We start from the raw sequence: 14,628 nt of genomic DNA on the forward strand, positions 1-14,628 counted from the left end.
TGACTGTATGATCTTTCACGACGTAAATAAAAAAAGAAAACAAATTGACATATCTACAATCAACACACAATTACAGAATTAGTAGAGACGAAGTAACCGGGGAGAGGGAAGTCTGAGCTTCCATGCTTTAGGCTGCTGCCCCCGCTACCCGACCTCGGATAATCGGAAGAAGATGGATGGATGGATACAAAAAATTTGGAAAGTAACCGTAATCACTGAAATTGAGGGGACTTTATCAGAAGATGTGGCTCAAGCGTGTCAGGACACTTAGACACCTAAAGAGGGTAGTATTGTGCAGCCGAGCTCTCTCTAGCGGAAATTAACAAAAAAAAGTCAAACTGTCATGTGACTATCAACATGGCTGCCAAGCTAACAAGCGAACATTTCGACAACTTGCAGCTTCTTCTTAAGGTTTTGTTATCATTTAAAATCGAACTAGTTTATTTCGTACTTCCAAATGTTTGGAGATTGTTTCCTGCTACCCATGTGTTTTGTTCACGTGATTAGCCCTCTAGCAGCCGTGAAACAGGCTGTAACACCGTACAAAGCTGTAAACTTCAATTGATTTGTGCTTTCACAATTTTTCATTTGATTAATTTTTACTTGAATAAGAATTTAGGTGGAGATTATTAACTAGTAATTATTGTTGTTTTCATTTGGTTTCCCTGAAATATTGTTTATACTAGTAAACGAGTGTATTTACATTGAATTCACTTGTCAAACCTAACCTTGTCAAATGTGTTTATAAAGGCTCATGCATATTTCCTTTATCAGCTCATCTACTAAGAATAATTGAACATCATGCTGTCAGCAATCTAATAAAATATTCACATTAAAAAGAAAATTGTACTATGTGTGTGTGCGTGTGTTTAGGCTCCGTCCAAAGATGCCGTGAAGGACGTTTGCATGGCAAGTTATCGAGGTCTTAATCGCCAATTGACTCAGAGCACAGCTGCCACGCTCTCCATCCCTGAAGCTCAGGCTGCACAGGTGACTACACACCTGCAACTCACATTGCTTTCACGCATGTGCCCATAACTCAGATTTATATGTATTGTCATTATCATTCATTAGTGAGTAACTATACATCATTTAAAATGCATTTTATAAATTGGTCAGGCATATTTAAACGCATTTAGCGGTTGGCTTGTTAGCTGTGACCAATGGCAATTGAAGAGAGAGGGTTTTGGAGCTGAATCTAATATAGTAATGACAATAGTCCCCGTTATTGCAGGTGTTAATCTGAAATCCAAAGAGAATGTCAACATCAAGCTAGCACGAGGGTTTGGAGATGTAGTCGTGTGTAAACGAGACATTTTTATGTCCGTATCAATTACTTGCAGATTTTTGCCATTTGCTGACAGGTCTCAGATCCCCCACAAAAAGTGGGGATCTGCTGTATAGTTATGTGTGTGTGTGTGTGTGTGTGTGTGTGTGTGTATGTGGCGTCCAGTTGGTCCAGTCCCTCCATGTCCTGTCTCAACATGTGGTCTTTCACAACCTGAGCTCCCCCGAGCAGATCCTCCATCTTTTCCCTGAGGCATTCCACTCCAGCCTGAGGAACCTGCTTACCAAGATCCTTCTGGAGAACAGGTCAGCCCCCCCCCAGGCTCCTCTTCTTCTTTTGTGACTTGAAGTGATGTCATGCATGTCTATGTGATGCGTTTCAGTGCGGCATGGAAAACAGAAGCCGTCAGTAATCAGAGTGAGTTAACTTTGTCATCATCATCATAAACCGTTGTTGTGCACTTCAGCTGAGCGTGTGTGTGTGTGTGTGTGTGTGTGTGTGTGTGTAGTCTCGCTCCCACAGCTGAAGGAACTGGACTGGAGGGTGGACATGGTGACAAGTTCAGACTCTGTCAGTCGCATGTGCGTCCCGACCTGCCTGGTCCAGTTCAAGGTGGGTGTAAATGTGCGCTCCACTTTGGTCATGCGAACGACACATGCTTCATGATTTGGCGGGCTGCGTCACAGACAGAGGATCTGTGTCCCTCTGGGGGTCGTCAGTCTGTTGCCGTGGAAACAGTGGAGCTGAGCAGAGAGACTGTGGACACCATGCTGGACGGACTAGGACGCATCCGGGACCAACTGTCTGTGGTCGCTGGAAAATGAAAGCTTCGTGAGAGACTGGCTGCCTCGGATGTTGACATCATCAATGTGGTCGAGCCTTATGTTGACTAATGCAAAATAACTACTGTATTTTCAGTTTTTTTATTATTACAATTGCATTATGAATTATATAAATAACTATTCTGTAATTCATAATGAAACATTAAATTGTCATATTTTTTTCCATTATGTTTTTGCCTGGCCACTTGTTGCTAGGCAGAGTTCTTGGGGCACAATCATAATTGCCCGTGTGTGTTCAGGTGGATGTTAGTACTGTGATGCCATCCATGTCCAGCTCCACTGTATGAACACTGAAGTTTCCCAGACCCTGGAAAGCAACCACCCGTTACCATGGCAACAAAGCATTTTAAAAACATTTTGTACTATTCCAGTTGGAGGAACTTGGTCTTTGCCCTTACTGGTATGTTGTTGAGAACCTCAAGCACCGCTTGCTGCTGTCGAGGTTGGCGGGTCAACAGGCAGAGGAAGCCGCCTCCCCCTGCGCCGACCAGGCTCTGACCTATGACCAGCGGACGCAGGGCGTCCATCATGACACGAACCGACGCTGGTTCACAGCCGGGCGCCATCAGCTTCTTGTGGTGCCACGAGCGGTCCAAGCAGTAACCCAGTCTTGACAAGGAACCTTGTGTGATAATGCGTAACATCTATGAAACACTGTACTGTCATTGTGACACGCACGCACGCACGCACGCACGCACACACAATCACATCTGCTTCTTGAAAATATAGAATACGTACACACTGCTCACCATCTAAGCAAGCTCGAGCACATTCCTCTGAGTTGGACACCAGCTGTTGAGCATTGTGGACCATTGCAGGAAGACGGCTGTACCAGCTGCGCACGACGTCCTGCACTCACACACAGGACATTTTAGTCTACTTTATTGTTCACAATATCGTGTGTGTGTGTCGGTGTGTGTCGGTGTGTGTGGTACCTGCAGCAGGTTGCGAGCCAGCCGAGTCTTTCCAGTGTACACCAGCAGGAGTCGCTGCTCCAGAGACAGCAGGAAGTCTTCCGGTGGGCACAGAGGCTGTACGTGCACGTGAAGTGGCAGATTGGCTTTGGACCGGCCCACTTTCAGTCCCCCTACCAGACCACCCACCTGGTCCTGCCAGCCCCCGCCTGCAGAGGATGAAGTTGAATCAAACGGATGATGCATGACCATGCACATGCACACACCTACCTGTGGTGAGGACTTGCTCCAGGTGCAGGACGCCATGGATGAGCGCGTTGCTGTCGTATGTTTGACCCGTGCATCTGTAGACGGCGGCCAACAGCGCCCCTGCCAGGATGCTGCTGGTACCTGCAATGTGAATAACGAAGATGCGTCATCAGCTGACTTGCTGCCTCGTGGTGCTCGTGGTCTCACCAAGTCCCGAGCCAGTGGGCAGTGCCGACCAGCTGTGAAGCTCCATCCCTCCACCCCACCGCTGAAGCAGCTGATGGCCTAGAGAATGCTGGGAGGAGAGCGACACCAGACGACTACACACGCACACGGCCTTCAGCAGCGCTCCTGCCGCACAAAGCAAGGCAATCACATGACCCGTCTGAGATCTGATTGGCTGACGGTATTCCTGGACATATATGTAGGGTGTACCGGGTGCATGCGGCTGACAGTAGTCCTTCAGGTCATCAAGGCTTGCGCACACTGTCTCGGTGGAAACACCAGAGTCCCGCCCCCCGGTGTGGCTGACCAGCAGGAGGCAAGGCTCTTTGATGCGACGAGCCCGAGCACCAATCGGACGCCTGCCATCAACCTTCACGGCCACGTTGGTCACAGAACCGCCATGCTCAAAAGCAATGGGGGGAGTGTCACTCCAGCCGCCTGGAGCACAATTAGATTATCAGTTGTTTGTCTTTCATCTATGATCAACTGTTTTATGATCTACTTCCTTAGCTGCCTTCAATAAAGTAGTCACTTCTGTGAGCTCACCAGCGAGGTCCAATCGAGCAGGACACTCCACTTCGTGCCACAGCTCAAGAAGTGGGACTTCACTCTGGCCAATGGAGATGAACTTCTGCGATGACATCACAGCTTGACGCAGCAGCACCTGGGCCGCACCTTCATAGTGCCGTGCCGCTCGCACAAGCAGGTCCGGCCTGTAGGGGCCGCGTCAGCCAATGTGCGTTTAACACCATCATTTACAGCCAAGCTACTGTGCAATGCTCACCTGCTGAGCCAATGACCTCTCTGAGTAGCCAGGGCTTTAACTCCGCCCATTAGATCACCTTTTTCCAGCAGGAAGTAGGCAGAGCTCCAGGCCTTGTTAGCCGCTGGCCCGCTCCTGAGCCCCGCCACGCCCTCGGCCATGCACACCAGCACATCGGCAATGCAGGAAAGGCAACGAGCTGCCACACCCAGCTGGGCTCCTGCCGCCGTGTCCTCTTCAGCTCTTCCTGCTGCGACTGACAGTTTTTATCATGAATTAAAACGCTGCTATCATCGTCATCACCACCATCATGTGACTCACTGTTGTCCAGCGTGTCCAGCAGCGCCCCCTCCTGCCCACCCATCACGGCCGCCCTGAAGCAAGGCAGCAGGCAGGCATCACTCCGACTGGTCAGGGCATCAGTCACCCGCCTCCTTCCTGCCAGGAAGAGCAATTGCTCCCTCCACTGGAGCTCTGCCTCCTGGTGGGTGAGTGACAGCACCTCCTTCAATGAAAGTCTCCACGCCTCCCTCCACCTGCGCACGCAGCCCTCGCCGCCCAAGAGCCAGGCCACGCCCCCCGCCATGCCCACAGGGCCTCCTCGGGGGTGCAGAGCCGGGAAGAGGCGAGCCTCCAGGAGGGAGCGTGGGTTTCCCGGAAACCACAAGTCCTCTGGCCTGAGACACAACGACATCACTTCCTGTATGGGCGCATTTGCTTTAGATGATACTGACTACATTTCACATGGAAAACGAAGGGCGAGATCCTACTGTACGCTTGTCCTGCTGAAGAAGACGCTCCATTTCACGTTGAGGAAGGAGGAATCATTATCATCGCAGCACAGCTGACACGTAAAACAGGGAGCAAGATCAGTGTTAAAATACAAGAGAGGCAAATGAGCTATGTCTTATTACGTCATGAGACATCAGACATGATGAGACGTGATGGGACATACTGTAATAGGAAATTATACGGTATGACTAAATAGGAAATTAAAGGACACATTGAGACATAATGGGATATGATGGTACATGACATGAGCGAACGTGATGAGACATAATAGAACGTGGTGGGACATGATGAGATGTGATGGCACATGACAAGATTTGAGGGAACTAGGAAATGTTGGGACAAGACGGGATTGATGAGACATAATAGGACTCAGTGGGACATGACGGGATATAAAAGGAAATGATTAGATATGATAAGACCATAATGGGACATGGTGTGATTAGTACCTCCAGGTCATCCATTCCTCCCATCACTGTGTAGACCTTCAGCTTCAAGTCCCCGAGCTCAATGCGATGTCCCTGGATGATGATGTCATTGACTGGCGCCAGTTGTCTAATCCAGGAGGACGTGGACGCCTCAAGACCTGATAGTAAACAACCAGACGGGATGTGCAGAGGACCCTGGTGTTGTCGGGAGTGAAATATAACAAACATGAATTTATCCATAGATGTTTGCTTATTTCATTCATGAGACCTCCTCACCTGCAGGTGGCAGTGTTGCACCACTGCCCCCGTCTCCAGGGCAACATCTCCCTCCAAAACACTGTTGATCACCCGCCCTCCTTTGCTCACGCTACTGTCCAACTGAAAGGGATGAGAAGAAAGCGTTATAGGCCGAGGACCTGATTGGAGGACATGTAGATCACCTGGATGTGGGAAAGGGCATGTCCATGTGTCCAGTCACACGTCAGCCGGTTGACATGTCGCTTCCCGGACAGACACATGTAATCATAGCGACCCCCTGGAACGTACACTGACAGAAAGAAGAGACATGAGGACCTAAAAAAGCACATCATGTGCATATGTCCAGAGTGGGCGTGGTCATGCTCACCCATGCTGAGAGGCGTTCCTCTCAGGATCCTCCACAGCTCCAGCCTGCCGCTCCTCACCACCACCCCCTGTGGCTCGCCAGCAGAAGTGCAGACCTTTTTGTCCTGGCCCACGAACTGCTCCTCGGTCTGATCCGAGCAAAGACACTTCAACACGTCCAGGAAGAGCGAGATCTGAAGAACCAAGACTGCAACTGAGCAATCTATCCAAAGACCGAGCATGAGGACAAACTACCTGGAGGGGCGGAGCACCCGAGTCCAAGCCCAAGTAGGTGCAGCCGTTCAGAGGAGGCGTGACATGCGCTTGTAGAAGTTTCTCTGCTACCATCCTGCTGAAGAAGACTGGACCTGACACCTGATCTCTCTCACACACACACACACACACACACACACACACACACACACACACGCTCTTTAAAAAAAAGTGTCCCTGATGTTACACAAGTTGTTGTTAGGAGAAGCTTGTCACCAGAGGCACGTTCCCATCATGCATAACCGCTTGCTGGATCTGCTCCTTGCTTCCCTTGTAGATGATGTCCCTGATGTGACCCTGGGAGGCGTGAACAAGCAGATGCAGCCTGTCAAGAATCTATCAGAAGGACCCACCATCAAGAAAGTATTTGTGTTACCTGCTGGTCACACAAGTACACTCCATGATTGACAGCGTAGGACACGTTGCCAGGGAGCGCCAGTGCGCGTACACCTGAGAAGTTGTCCCAGGACACCACTAACACACACATGGAATGCATACAACATAATAAGCGGCATAGAAAATGGATGGATGGATAATAATAGTGATTACAGTATTTAATATACTGCCCCCTGCTGGTGGGTGAGTGTGTATGCAGCAGCAGTGGTGGTCCACTCACCAAAGTGTGGGGGGATGCTGAGAATCATGTCGGTGCTGCAAACCCAAACACCAGGAGGAGAACCAGGACAAACCTGTGCAAAGAGGAGTTAATGTCGCCCCAGTATGACACACCAATTATGCAATGTAAGAAACCGGACCAGGACTCAGCAGAACCTGGTTTGTGAGGCAGTCAAGCAGCAGGTCCAGACAGCAGACCGGCGCCTGGACCTTCTGAGCAGTTTTCTCCAGCGGCAGCCAGGAGAAGGCTCGGCTGCATGAACTCCAAGGAAAATCTCGACCCTAGATGGAGAAAACATGTAGGCTAGCGATATTCAACTGGTGGCCCGTGGGCCAAATCTGGCCCAAGAATGGAAACCAATGGCTGGCGAGTTCAGCTCAAAGCCTGTGAGCGACTAACATTTTTGCTAGGGGGTGCACCGATTACAATTTTCCGGCTGATCACTGATCTTTAAAAAGCCTGACGATTCCAATTTTGGTAGATACCGATATTTTAAAAATAACTGACAACATACACCTTCAATCCTATTTTGTTGAAAAACATTGAACCATACCCATGAAACAATACACGAGTTGTTTTATCTGCACATGAGGTAGTTCTCTCAAATATAAATTAAAGGCTTAGGAAATTTCTGTCCAAACTACTAAGTGATATGACTTCCTTTATTTTTTACCAAAAATGACGAAAATGGCTGGTCGTCCAATGCCATAAACTGCATAATTTTCCTCATAGTAGTGTAAACTATTTATTTATGACACCCTTATTTTGTTACCACAAGTAAATTATTCTTATTTTGAAGGCCGGAAGTGTGTGTTGAGAAGGCCTCTTGACTGTTCCTAAAGAGGCAGGCTGTGTACATGAATAAACGTGACTCCCGCAGCTGTGGCCACTGCCCTTTATTTCCACAACATCAGCGGAATTAGCTCGATTGCTAGCTAACCATTTTCTATTCACATTACGCAAAGTGATGTGCCGATGCCATTCGGCGAATTCAAAACACTGAGGACAATGTCATGAGGGCACGCCTGCAGATGAGTGGAGCATCCACAGCAGGTGCAGGTGATGGAGGAGCTGGAAGTGTGGGCATCGTGTGCTTCAGATGTGGAGTAAAGGGACATAAAGCGCAGACGTGCAGTCTGTGCAAGACGACCTCGCATCGAGACCTAAACTGCAGACGGACGCAGTGGCGGGACGACGCCCGGCAAACTGTGGTAAAAGCGCCCGGAGACGGACACGCGTTCCAGATAGGTGACGGGGACAGCAGGAACCGACACAGATGTGACACAAACATGAAAGGTCTACTAGCGGACTCCGGAGCTACACCAAATATTGTCACGGATGTGAACAAATTCAAATGGTTTGATGACAGCTTCAAGGCTGACACTCACTGTGTGGAGCTGGCGAATGGCACACAGAAATAAAGACTTTTGAGGTCAACATTTTCAGATGGAAAGATCAGTCTATGTTACTGCCCGATGGTTGCTGATTTAATGAGGAGTTGTCCTTTGGTAAGAATAAAGTAGTGTTTTGTTCCAGTTGACTGATGCCTCAGAGTGCTTATTCGCCCAGCAAATGTTGTAATATAAGAAGACCAATGGGCCAAGTACTCATGCCAGGACTGCAGCGAAACATGGCTCTGCTAACAAGGTTCTTAAAAACAGCAGTGTTCCAATCACAGAGAAGATCTTGGCTGGCGTTAAAATGGTGCGTCTTTGTCTTAATTTTTGGACTCACAGTGTGGAGAATGAGGATGTGAGCGTCATCCAGCACGTCAGCCGTCACCACCTAGTGGAGGAAGTGGAATAGGATCACATGGACTTAGTACAGTATTCTAGAACTAGAACGTGTCGCTCCTACAGTGTGTCCCGCTCGGCTGCTCAGGTGCTCGGCCGCCACCAGCAGGGCGTTGAGCGTCGCTCCCCCACTGCCCAAGGGCTCTTGGTGGTCCTGTACGGTCAGAACCAAGGTACTGTGAGACACGGAACCACGTTGCTGCCTTAACTCCAGCTCTGGCAACAAACAGTCACTCATATTAGTATGCGTCACTTTTTCCGAGCTAAATTGTGCAATTATGTACAATGTTAAAAAGTTGAGACAAATGTTTTGGTATTTTTGGAAGGATTCAAGCAAGTTACAGTGTCATAGCACGACGGGCAGGCAGCCTGGTGTAAGTGCAGCTATTGAGAGACCACTGACTGGGCCAGGTGAGCTCACCTCTCTGGAAGGCGTACACGCTGTCTTTGTGCTGACAGGTGAGGACCACCACAGACCAGGTGAAGCCAGACATCTTTCAGCTGAGGAGGCGCCGAGACTTCCGTTAGCAGCTGCGGCGAACCAACCACAACCCTTAGCAAACTAGCATGGCTCATTCTGAACAGCAGATCCATTGAATTAGCATTGTATAATTGAGATTTGAAAGCATTTACTATACCATATTTGCATCGTCATATTCAGTCGTTGGCGTCCCTTTCATATAAAACACACCAAATTCAACTCCTGGGGTCTCGTCGTTTTGAAACCCTCTAGGTGATTTTGGACTGCTCAGACTTCCGTAGTTCTTCCACTGGCGCTTGTTTGCTGTATCAGCACGCTTCCACGGGGCGGTAACCATCGCAGAAAAGACAAAAGCGCTCCACAGGACATAAAGGCGAAATAAGTTTTCTTTAAAGAGAATTATAACTAATGTACTTTTATATCTGGAAATGTTAAATTGATTTAGATTTTGTTCTGACGAAATTAAATCACTGCTATTCAATGTAGAAAACTTACTAGTTTTTTAAAGTTATCTTCAGAGCGTGTTGTAATTTTATATAAACTGCTGCAGCAAATAAAATTAAAGTTTTGCAGCAATTTGGAAATAGTCAAGCAACTGTTTTCTCACTATGTTCAAAAGTAATTACTTCCATAGGGAAGTTACTGATGACAGACATCCCAATGAAATAAGAAGTAAAAGTCATTTAAATTTTATTGACAGCAATAATGATGCAAAATGATCCAGTGAAAAGGCAAACATCTCACTGTAAAACACACCAAAACATCAAATAATAAAAAAAAGTTGCAGCAATGAACTATACATGTAATTCAGAAATGTATATACACATTTACAATTATTTAAAAAAAGAAACGAAAAAAAAAAAAAACAGAATTCAGTTATCTTCAGTCTTCTTCATCCTCTTCTTCAGCAGGAAGCGGCCTGGACCTGCACACACACACACACAAACACATTGGTTACACACAAAATTTTCCAGAACAAACTCAGTCCATGACTCATGTTCAGATGATACCGAACATCGTTATTTTCCTGTGTCAATACATCAAAGCATCCATTTCCAGTTAAAGAAATTGCATACTTTACATTGTCCCAACACAAGATAAAGTGACCATTTTTAGTGCAATAAATGATTCAAACAAGTAAACACACACACTAACAAACATACTTCCTGCTGGTCTTGGACATGCCGCTGCCTCCAGCCTCTTCATCGTCAACCTCATTAGCCGGCTGGGGCCTCTGGTTCTCCTTCTCAGGCTTCCTTCCTGGACCACCAAAGAAGTCTCCGATGCCCTTCTGCCAGGTGGGAGTGGGTCGAACGCACACGGGGTTCCCTCCAGCATACTTGTTTTTTGCTGTGGAATTAAAAAAAAAAAAACAAGCTAAGTATGTGACACCTCTAACTTGCATGAGCATGCTGTGTGAACAGAGGCTGACCAGGAGTGGCCGACTGGCTGGAGGATGAGGCGGAGGACGCGTTGGCTGAACTGGCGCCCAGAGACTTCCTGGGTGCAGAAGCTGCAACAGCTGCAAGCAAAATGACATAAAACAACGACTGTCAGAGCATACAAAAGCATTAGAAATGCCCGGAGGGTGACATATCACTTTCTTTACCACATACTGAAACAGCCTTTTCAGCTAGAAAAGGCTTAGCAATCCGTACAAAGAAACTAATTTAAGGCCTGACAGGGGGTTTTATTAAATGTAGATCAAATCACGCAGAAAGTGTAAGCATTTGGTGCTTTTCAGCCATGTCGAAAATTGGCGCCAGATCACATAGACAGCAATTCCTACAAAAACACATCAAGGTCCTCACATTAGCGTATTCATACATTACTACTTGTACAAAAACACTATTCATGATCCTGTTGAGAAGGGGTTGAAGAAGCATTTTTGGCGGGAGGCTATTGTTCCAAAAACTCGGGGTTTTAGTGACTTCGAAGAGCCTGATTTTCATTTTAAACAAATCGCGTAATTACATTAGTTTGGAAATCAACAAAATTCCTGGATAGATCCGCGTTGTTACACTAACAAACTACTGACGGAGCTGTAGTCTGAATCAACAAACAATTCACCTAGTAGCAGCTGGACATTGATTTAAAGAGTGCTCTTTGTCACGGTTTACCTTTTCTGTAAGATCCGGGCACACTGTCCGCTTTGGTGCGCACCATTTTTTATCCAGAAGTGAAACTTTTTTTTAGGAGAAAAAAGCCAAGGAGGACACCAAAGTACAGGTTAAGGCAGTTGGACTCTCCCGCCTCTCTTTAACAAGAACAGCGGATGGGGCGGGAGATTTCTTCTTTGTTAGTGTCTTTCAATGCAGGCCAGCTCTGTGCTGCCCTCTAACTGTCAAACTGGTTACCGTTGTAAATCTACGCGCTTTCTACCAAGGAGTCTAAAGAACAGGCAGGATTACCGAGAGAAGCCACTTCCTTATTATGCCCTGCGCGGGTTTGGCCGCCATGATGGTGAGCAGAATCTAGAAACATTGCATTGAAAAGACGTCCTCAGCACACTGCTCAGCCATTAATTGCTCTAATAGGTCAGATTTGTCATTTCTCAAGTTCCTCAAAACCAAAGCCAGGTATGTGTGATAAAAATGTTATAGATTTATAACACTGGTTGATGTAAATAAACAAGACATTGGACTAGACTCACAACGTGTATAATGTATAGGACTCCCACACAATATAACTTTAAGCTAATTTGTTTCTCTGGGTGTTTAGTTGAATTCATCACAAGTCAGTGATGATGATTATTTAAATCATGGTCTCTCAAATGTATTAGCAAGGCCATTACTGAAATAAATGTTGCATTGTGTAAATACTTCCAGTTAAATAGCCATACAATATAAGTACTCTCAAATAAAATTTCTGTTACAAATGATGTGTATTTAGGCCTTCAATCTTCCCAAATTAGAAGATGGTGATGAAGCAAATCCAATGAGGCAAACAATGAGAACTTTATTACAACCAGTAAGCATCATGAACAGGTCGGCCGCCCTGTGAGAAGGCCAGGTCAGATCAGAAGCACTTCCCACAAGAATTCGGCAAGCAGTCATACTTATAAGGTTTGCAAATCATTACGTCAACTTGTTGTCTGGGGGGTTGGCTCTTTCCTTACATGGTCAAGACACATGTTGCTTTGACATTGACCAATGATTGCCACATTTATAGAATCATGGCGCCAACCAATCTAGCATCTTTGGAGCCCTTGGGCACCTTCCAAAATTGTCTACATATATCTACATTGTCTGCAAGCGGAAGAGGCAAGTATCACACTGAGGTTCTATAGTAGGTCTTCTGTATGTGAAATTACATTACCCCTCATTTGCCCTTCCATCTAATTAGACCAAACTGATATACTATTGTTTATTATTAAGAAGTTGGCCAGAATCTTGTGTGCAGAGCTTCACGCTCATTAAGTTATATGACACATATGAGATTTGGCATTTTGCATATTACCATATCAGATGCTACACATACATACGGAATAATATTTAATAACAATAATAACACTCATAATGTTGCTTGTTAAGCCTTAGTAACACTGTAAGGAAGGACAAATATATCTTTAAAACCCTTTAAAGCCGACTGGCACGAATATGCGTCAAACCGTTTGACTCAAGCAACCAGCCGAGATAGCGTCTGCATTCCCCCAACGCCGGTTGGAACGTATTCGATGCGGACCTAGGAATCTTCGGCAAGCTCTTGTTTCTAGTGGGACCGCTCAGTGACGGAAATATTGCCTGCTGACGCAAGAGGTTTGCGAAGTGATCGATAAGAGGCTGGACATTTTGACTTACTGTTGTTCGATAAGATGCTGGACATTTTGACTTACTGTTGTTTACAAGGTAAGTTGTGCTAAGGTAAAAAAAAAAAAAAACTCACCTGCTTATTGTGTGCTTATACAGCCTACGATAATGAGGAGAACTATGCGTGACAAGTATTTTTCAAGTTATAATATTTCGGTTTGTAGCATATTAGCGATAGTAGGCCGTAAACCTAATGTTAACCGCTAACCAGCGTTATATAAAAACGTCTTTCAGGACAGATTTTCTTTAGGAAATTCCTCATATTTTGCCTAGTAATTTTCAGTAGTCTTTATACAAATACCAGGCTGGGATATAAAAGCAACTTCTGCTACTTATTTTTCTGCAGACCAGAAAGAAACCTCCAATATTTTACTTGAAGCACGCAGGTGGACCTCACACCAGAGTTCCCCCAGAGGACAGCTGTCATCACGGACAGCTGTCCGTGCCCAGCCAGTTTCCTGCACAGAGAGGTGGGACAGAAAGCTGAAGCGAAAAGTGTCTGTGGAGGGTGCTAGCATCATCACCTTGTACAACAACTTTGTGGGTGGCATTGATGAGCTTGATGGACTACACCCACTCGCCCAGAACGCCCACTCTAGCAGCCACATCAGGTCAAAGAAGTACTACAAACCGATTCTTCTTTCACTTTGTTGACAGTGATGATGATTGCTAACAGCTGGTTGCTCTATCGCCGTGATTATGACTCTATGAATGTTCCACGGAATAATCAGAAGGACTTGCTGGCTTTCAGGACCTTCATTGCACAGGCCCTCTGTCTGCAAGACAAAGATCTATCGACCAAAAAGAGGGGCCTTCGACAGAAATGGAGTGAGAGTTCCAGAACAAGCAGCACAGGGGACCAGCTAAGGCTATTCCCACATGTGTCACTGGCCACAAATTGACAGTGTGCAGCAAAACTGCAAATTCCCCAAGTGTACGGTCCACCTGGCATCAAGTGGACAAAATGTGACATTCACCTGTGCCTGAGTTGCTTCTACAGATGCACTATGGAAAGTGTCCTTACCGCCTCCATCACTGTTTGGTACGGTAACTGTACAACACGCGATAGGAAGGCACTCCAGCGGGTGATCAAGACCTCACAGAACATTGTTGGGGCAGCCCTCCCCTCACTGCAAGACATTTATAAATCTAGAGTCCTACGAAGAACACACAACCTCATCAAGGACAGCACACATCCACAACACTCATTATTCACACTCCTACCGTCAGGCAGACGCTACAGGAGTTTGAAGTCCAGGACCACAAGGCTGACAAACAGCTTTTACCCACAGGCCATCAGGCTCCTCAACGAAGCACTCGCACACGCCGCACGCAACACACGCACACACTCATAGCACTTTATTTATTTATTTGTATTATTTATTTGTATTAATGTCTCTTCTGTTGTTGTTGCTTAATTTATTGGTATATATGTTTATGAACAGAATAAGATTTTCATTGCATAGTATAACTGCTGTTGTACTATGCACATGACAATAAAACTCTCTTGAATCTCTTGAATCTTGAACAAAAACAAAAACTGCCTTTGTGCATT

At 46.3% G+C, this 14,628-nt stretch overlaps 3 protein-coding genes across 10 annotated transcripts; 1 reads left to right on the plus strand and 2 right to left on the minus strand.

Annotated features, from left to right (window-relative positions):
- Positions 1-27: 27 nt before the first annotated feature.
- Positions 28-2,298, plus strand: commd9 (COMM domain containing 9). 2 transcript variants are annotated; one of them, XM_054776965.1, is made up of 6 exons: positions 28-411; positions 874-990; positions 1,520-1,593; positions 1,671-1,705; positions 1,797-1,900; positions 1,975-2,298. In XM_054776965.1, exons 1-6 carry the CDS (start codon positions 358-360, stop codon positions 2,110-2,112), a joined length of 522 nt encoding a protein of 173 aa, XP_054632940.1. In that variant the 5' UTR covers positions 28-357; the 3' UTR covers positions 2,113-2,298. The 2 variants fall into 2 exon arrangements, with proteins under 2 accessions (XP_054632940.1, XP_054632939.1); XM_054776964.1 differs by having other exon boundaries at positions 284-411; positions 1,454-1,593.
- On the minus strand, positions 2,203-9,562 carry LOC129181583 (L-fucose kinase). Of its 7 annotated transcripts, none has more exons than XM_054776963.1 (24): positions 9,422-9,562; positions 9,205-9,314; positions 8,848-8,999; positions 8,725-8,775; positions 7,146-7,271; positions 6,991-7,063; positions 6,751-6,848; positions 6,591-6,671; positions 6,357-6,476; positions 6,124-6,295; positions 5,939-6,045; positions 5,775-5,876; positions 5,520-5,693; positions 5,052-5,125; positions 4,603-4,958; positions 4,303-4,537; positions 4,065-4,231; positions 3,729-3,956; positions 3,501-3,644; positions 3,315-3,434; positions 3,066-3,253; positions 2,880-2,979; positions 2,529-2,752; positions 2,203-2,437 (listed from the first exon to the last, which is right to left on the minus strand). In XM_054776963.1, the coding sequence occupies exons 2-24, from the start codon at positions 9,275-9,277 to the stop codon at positions 2,366-2,368; spliced, it is 3,237 nt and encodes a 1,078-aa protein (XP_054632938.1). In that variant the 5' UTR covers positions 9,278-9,314; positions 9,422-9,562; the 3' UTR covers positions 2,203-2,365. The 7 variants fall into 7 exon arrangements, with proteins under 7 accessions (XP_054632938.1, XP_054632934.1, XP_054632933.1 ...); XM_054776959.1 differs by having other exon boundaries at positions 6,357-6,485; XM_054776958.1 differs by having other exon boundaries at positions 3,501-3,956.
- Positions 9,563-9,972: 410 nt separating this feature from the next.
- Positions 9,973-11,569, minus strand: pclaf (PCNA clamp associated factor). The gene is made up of 4 exons (XM_054777026.1): positions 11,385-11,569; positions 10,697-10,786; positions 10,428-10,614; positions 9,973-10,189 (listed from the first exon to the last, which is right to left on the minus strand). Exons 1-4 carry the CDS (start codon positions 11,428-11,430, stop codon positions 10,147-10,149), a joined length of 366 nt encoding a protein of 121 aa, XP_054633001.1. The 5' UTR covers positions 11,431-11,569; the 3' UTR covers positions 9,973-10,146.
- Positions 11,570-14,628: the final 3,059 nt, after the last annotated feature.

This window comes from Dunckerocampus dactyliophorus, chromosome 5 (genome assembly GCF_027744805.1).
Source record: "Dunckerocampus dactyliophorus isolate RoL2022-P2 chromosome 5, RoL_Ddac_1.1, whole genome shotgun sequence".
NCBI classification, from domain to species: domain Eukaryota; kingdom Metazoa; phylum Chordata; class Actinopteri; order Syngnathiformes; family Syngnathidae; genus Dunckerocampus; species Dunckerocampus dactyliophorus.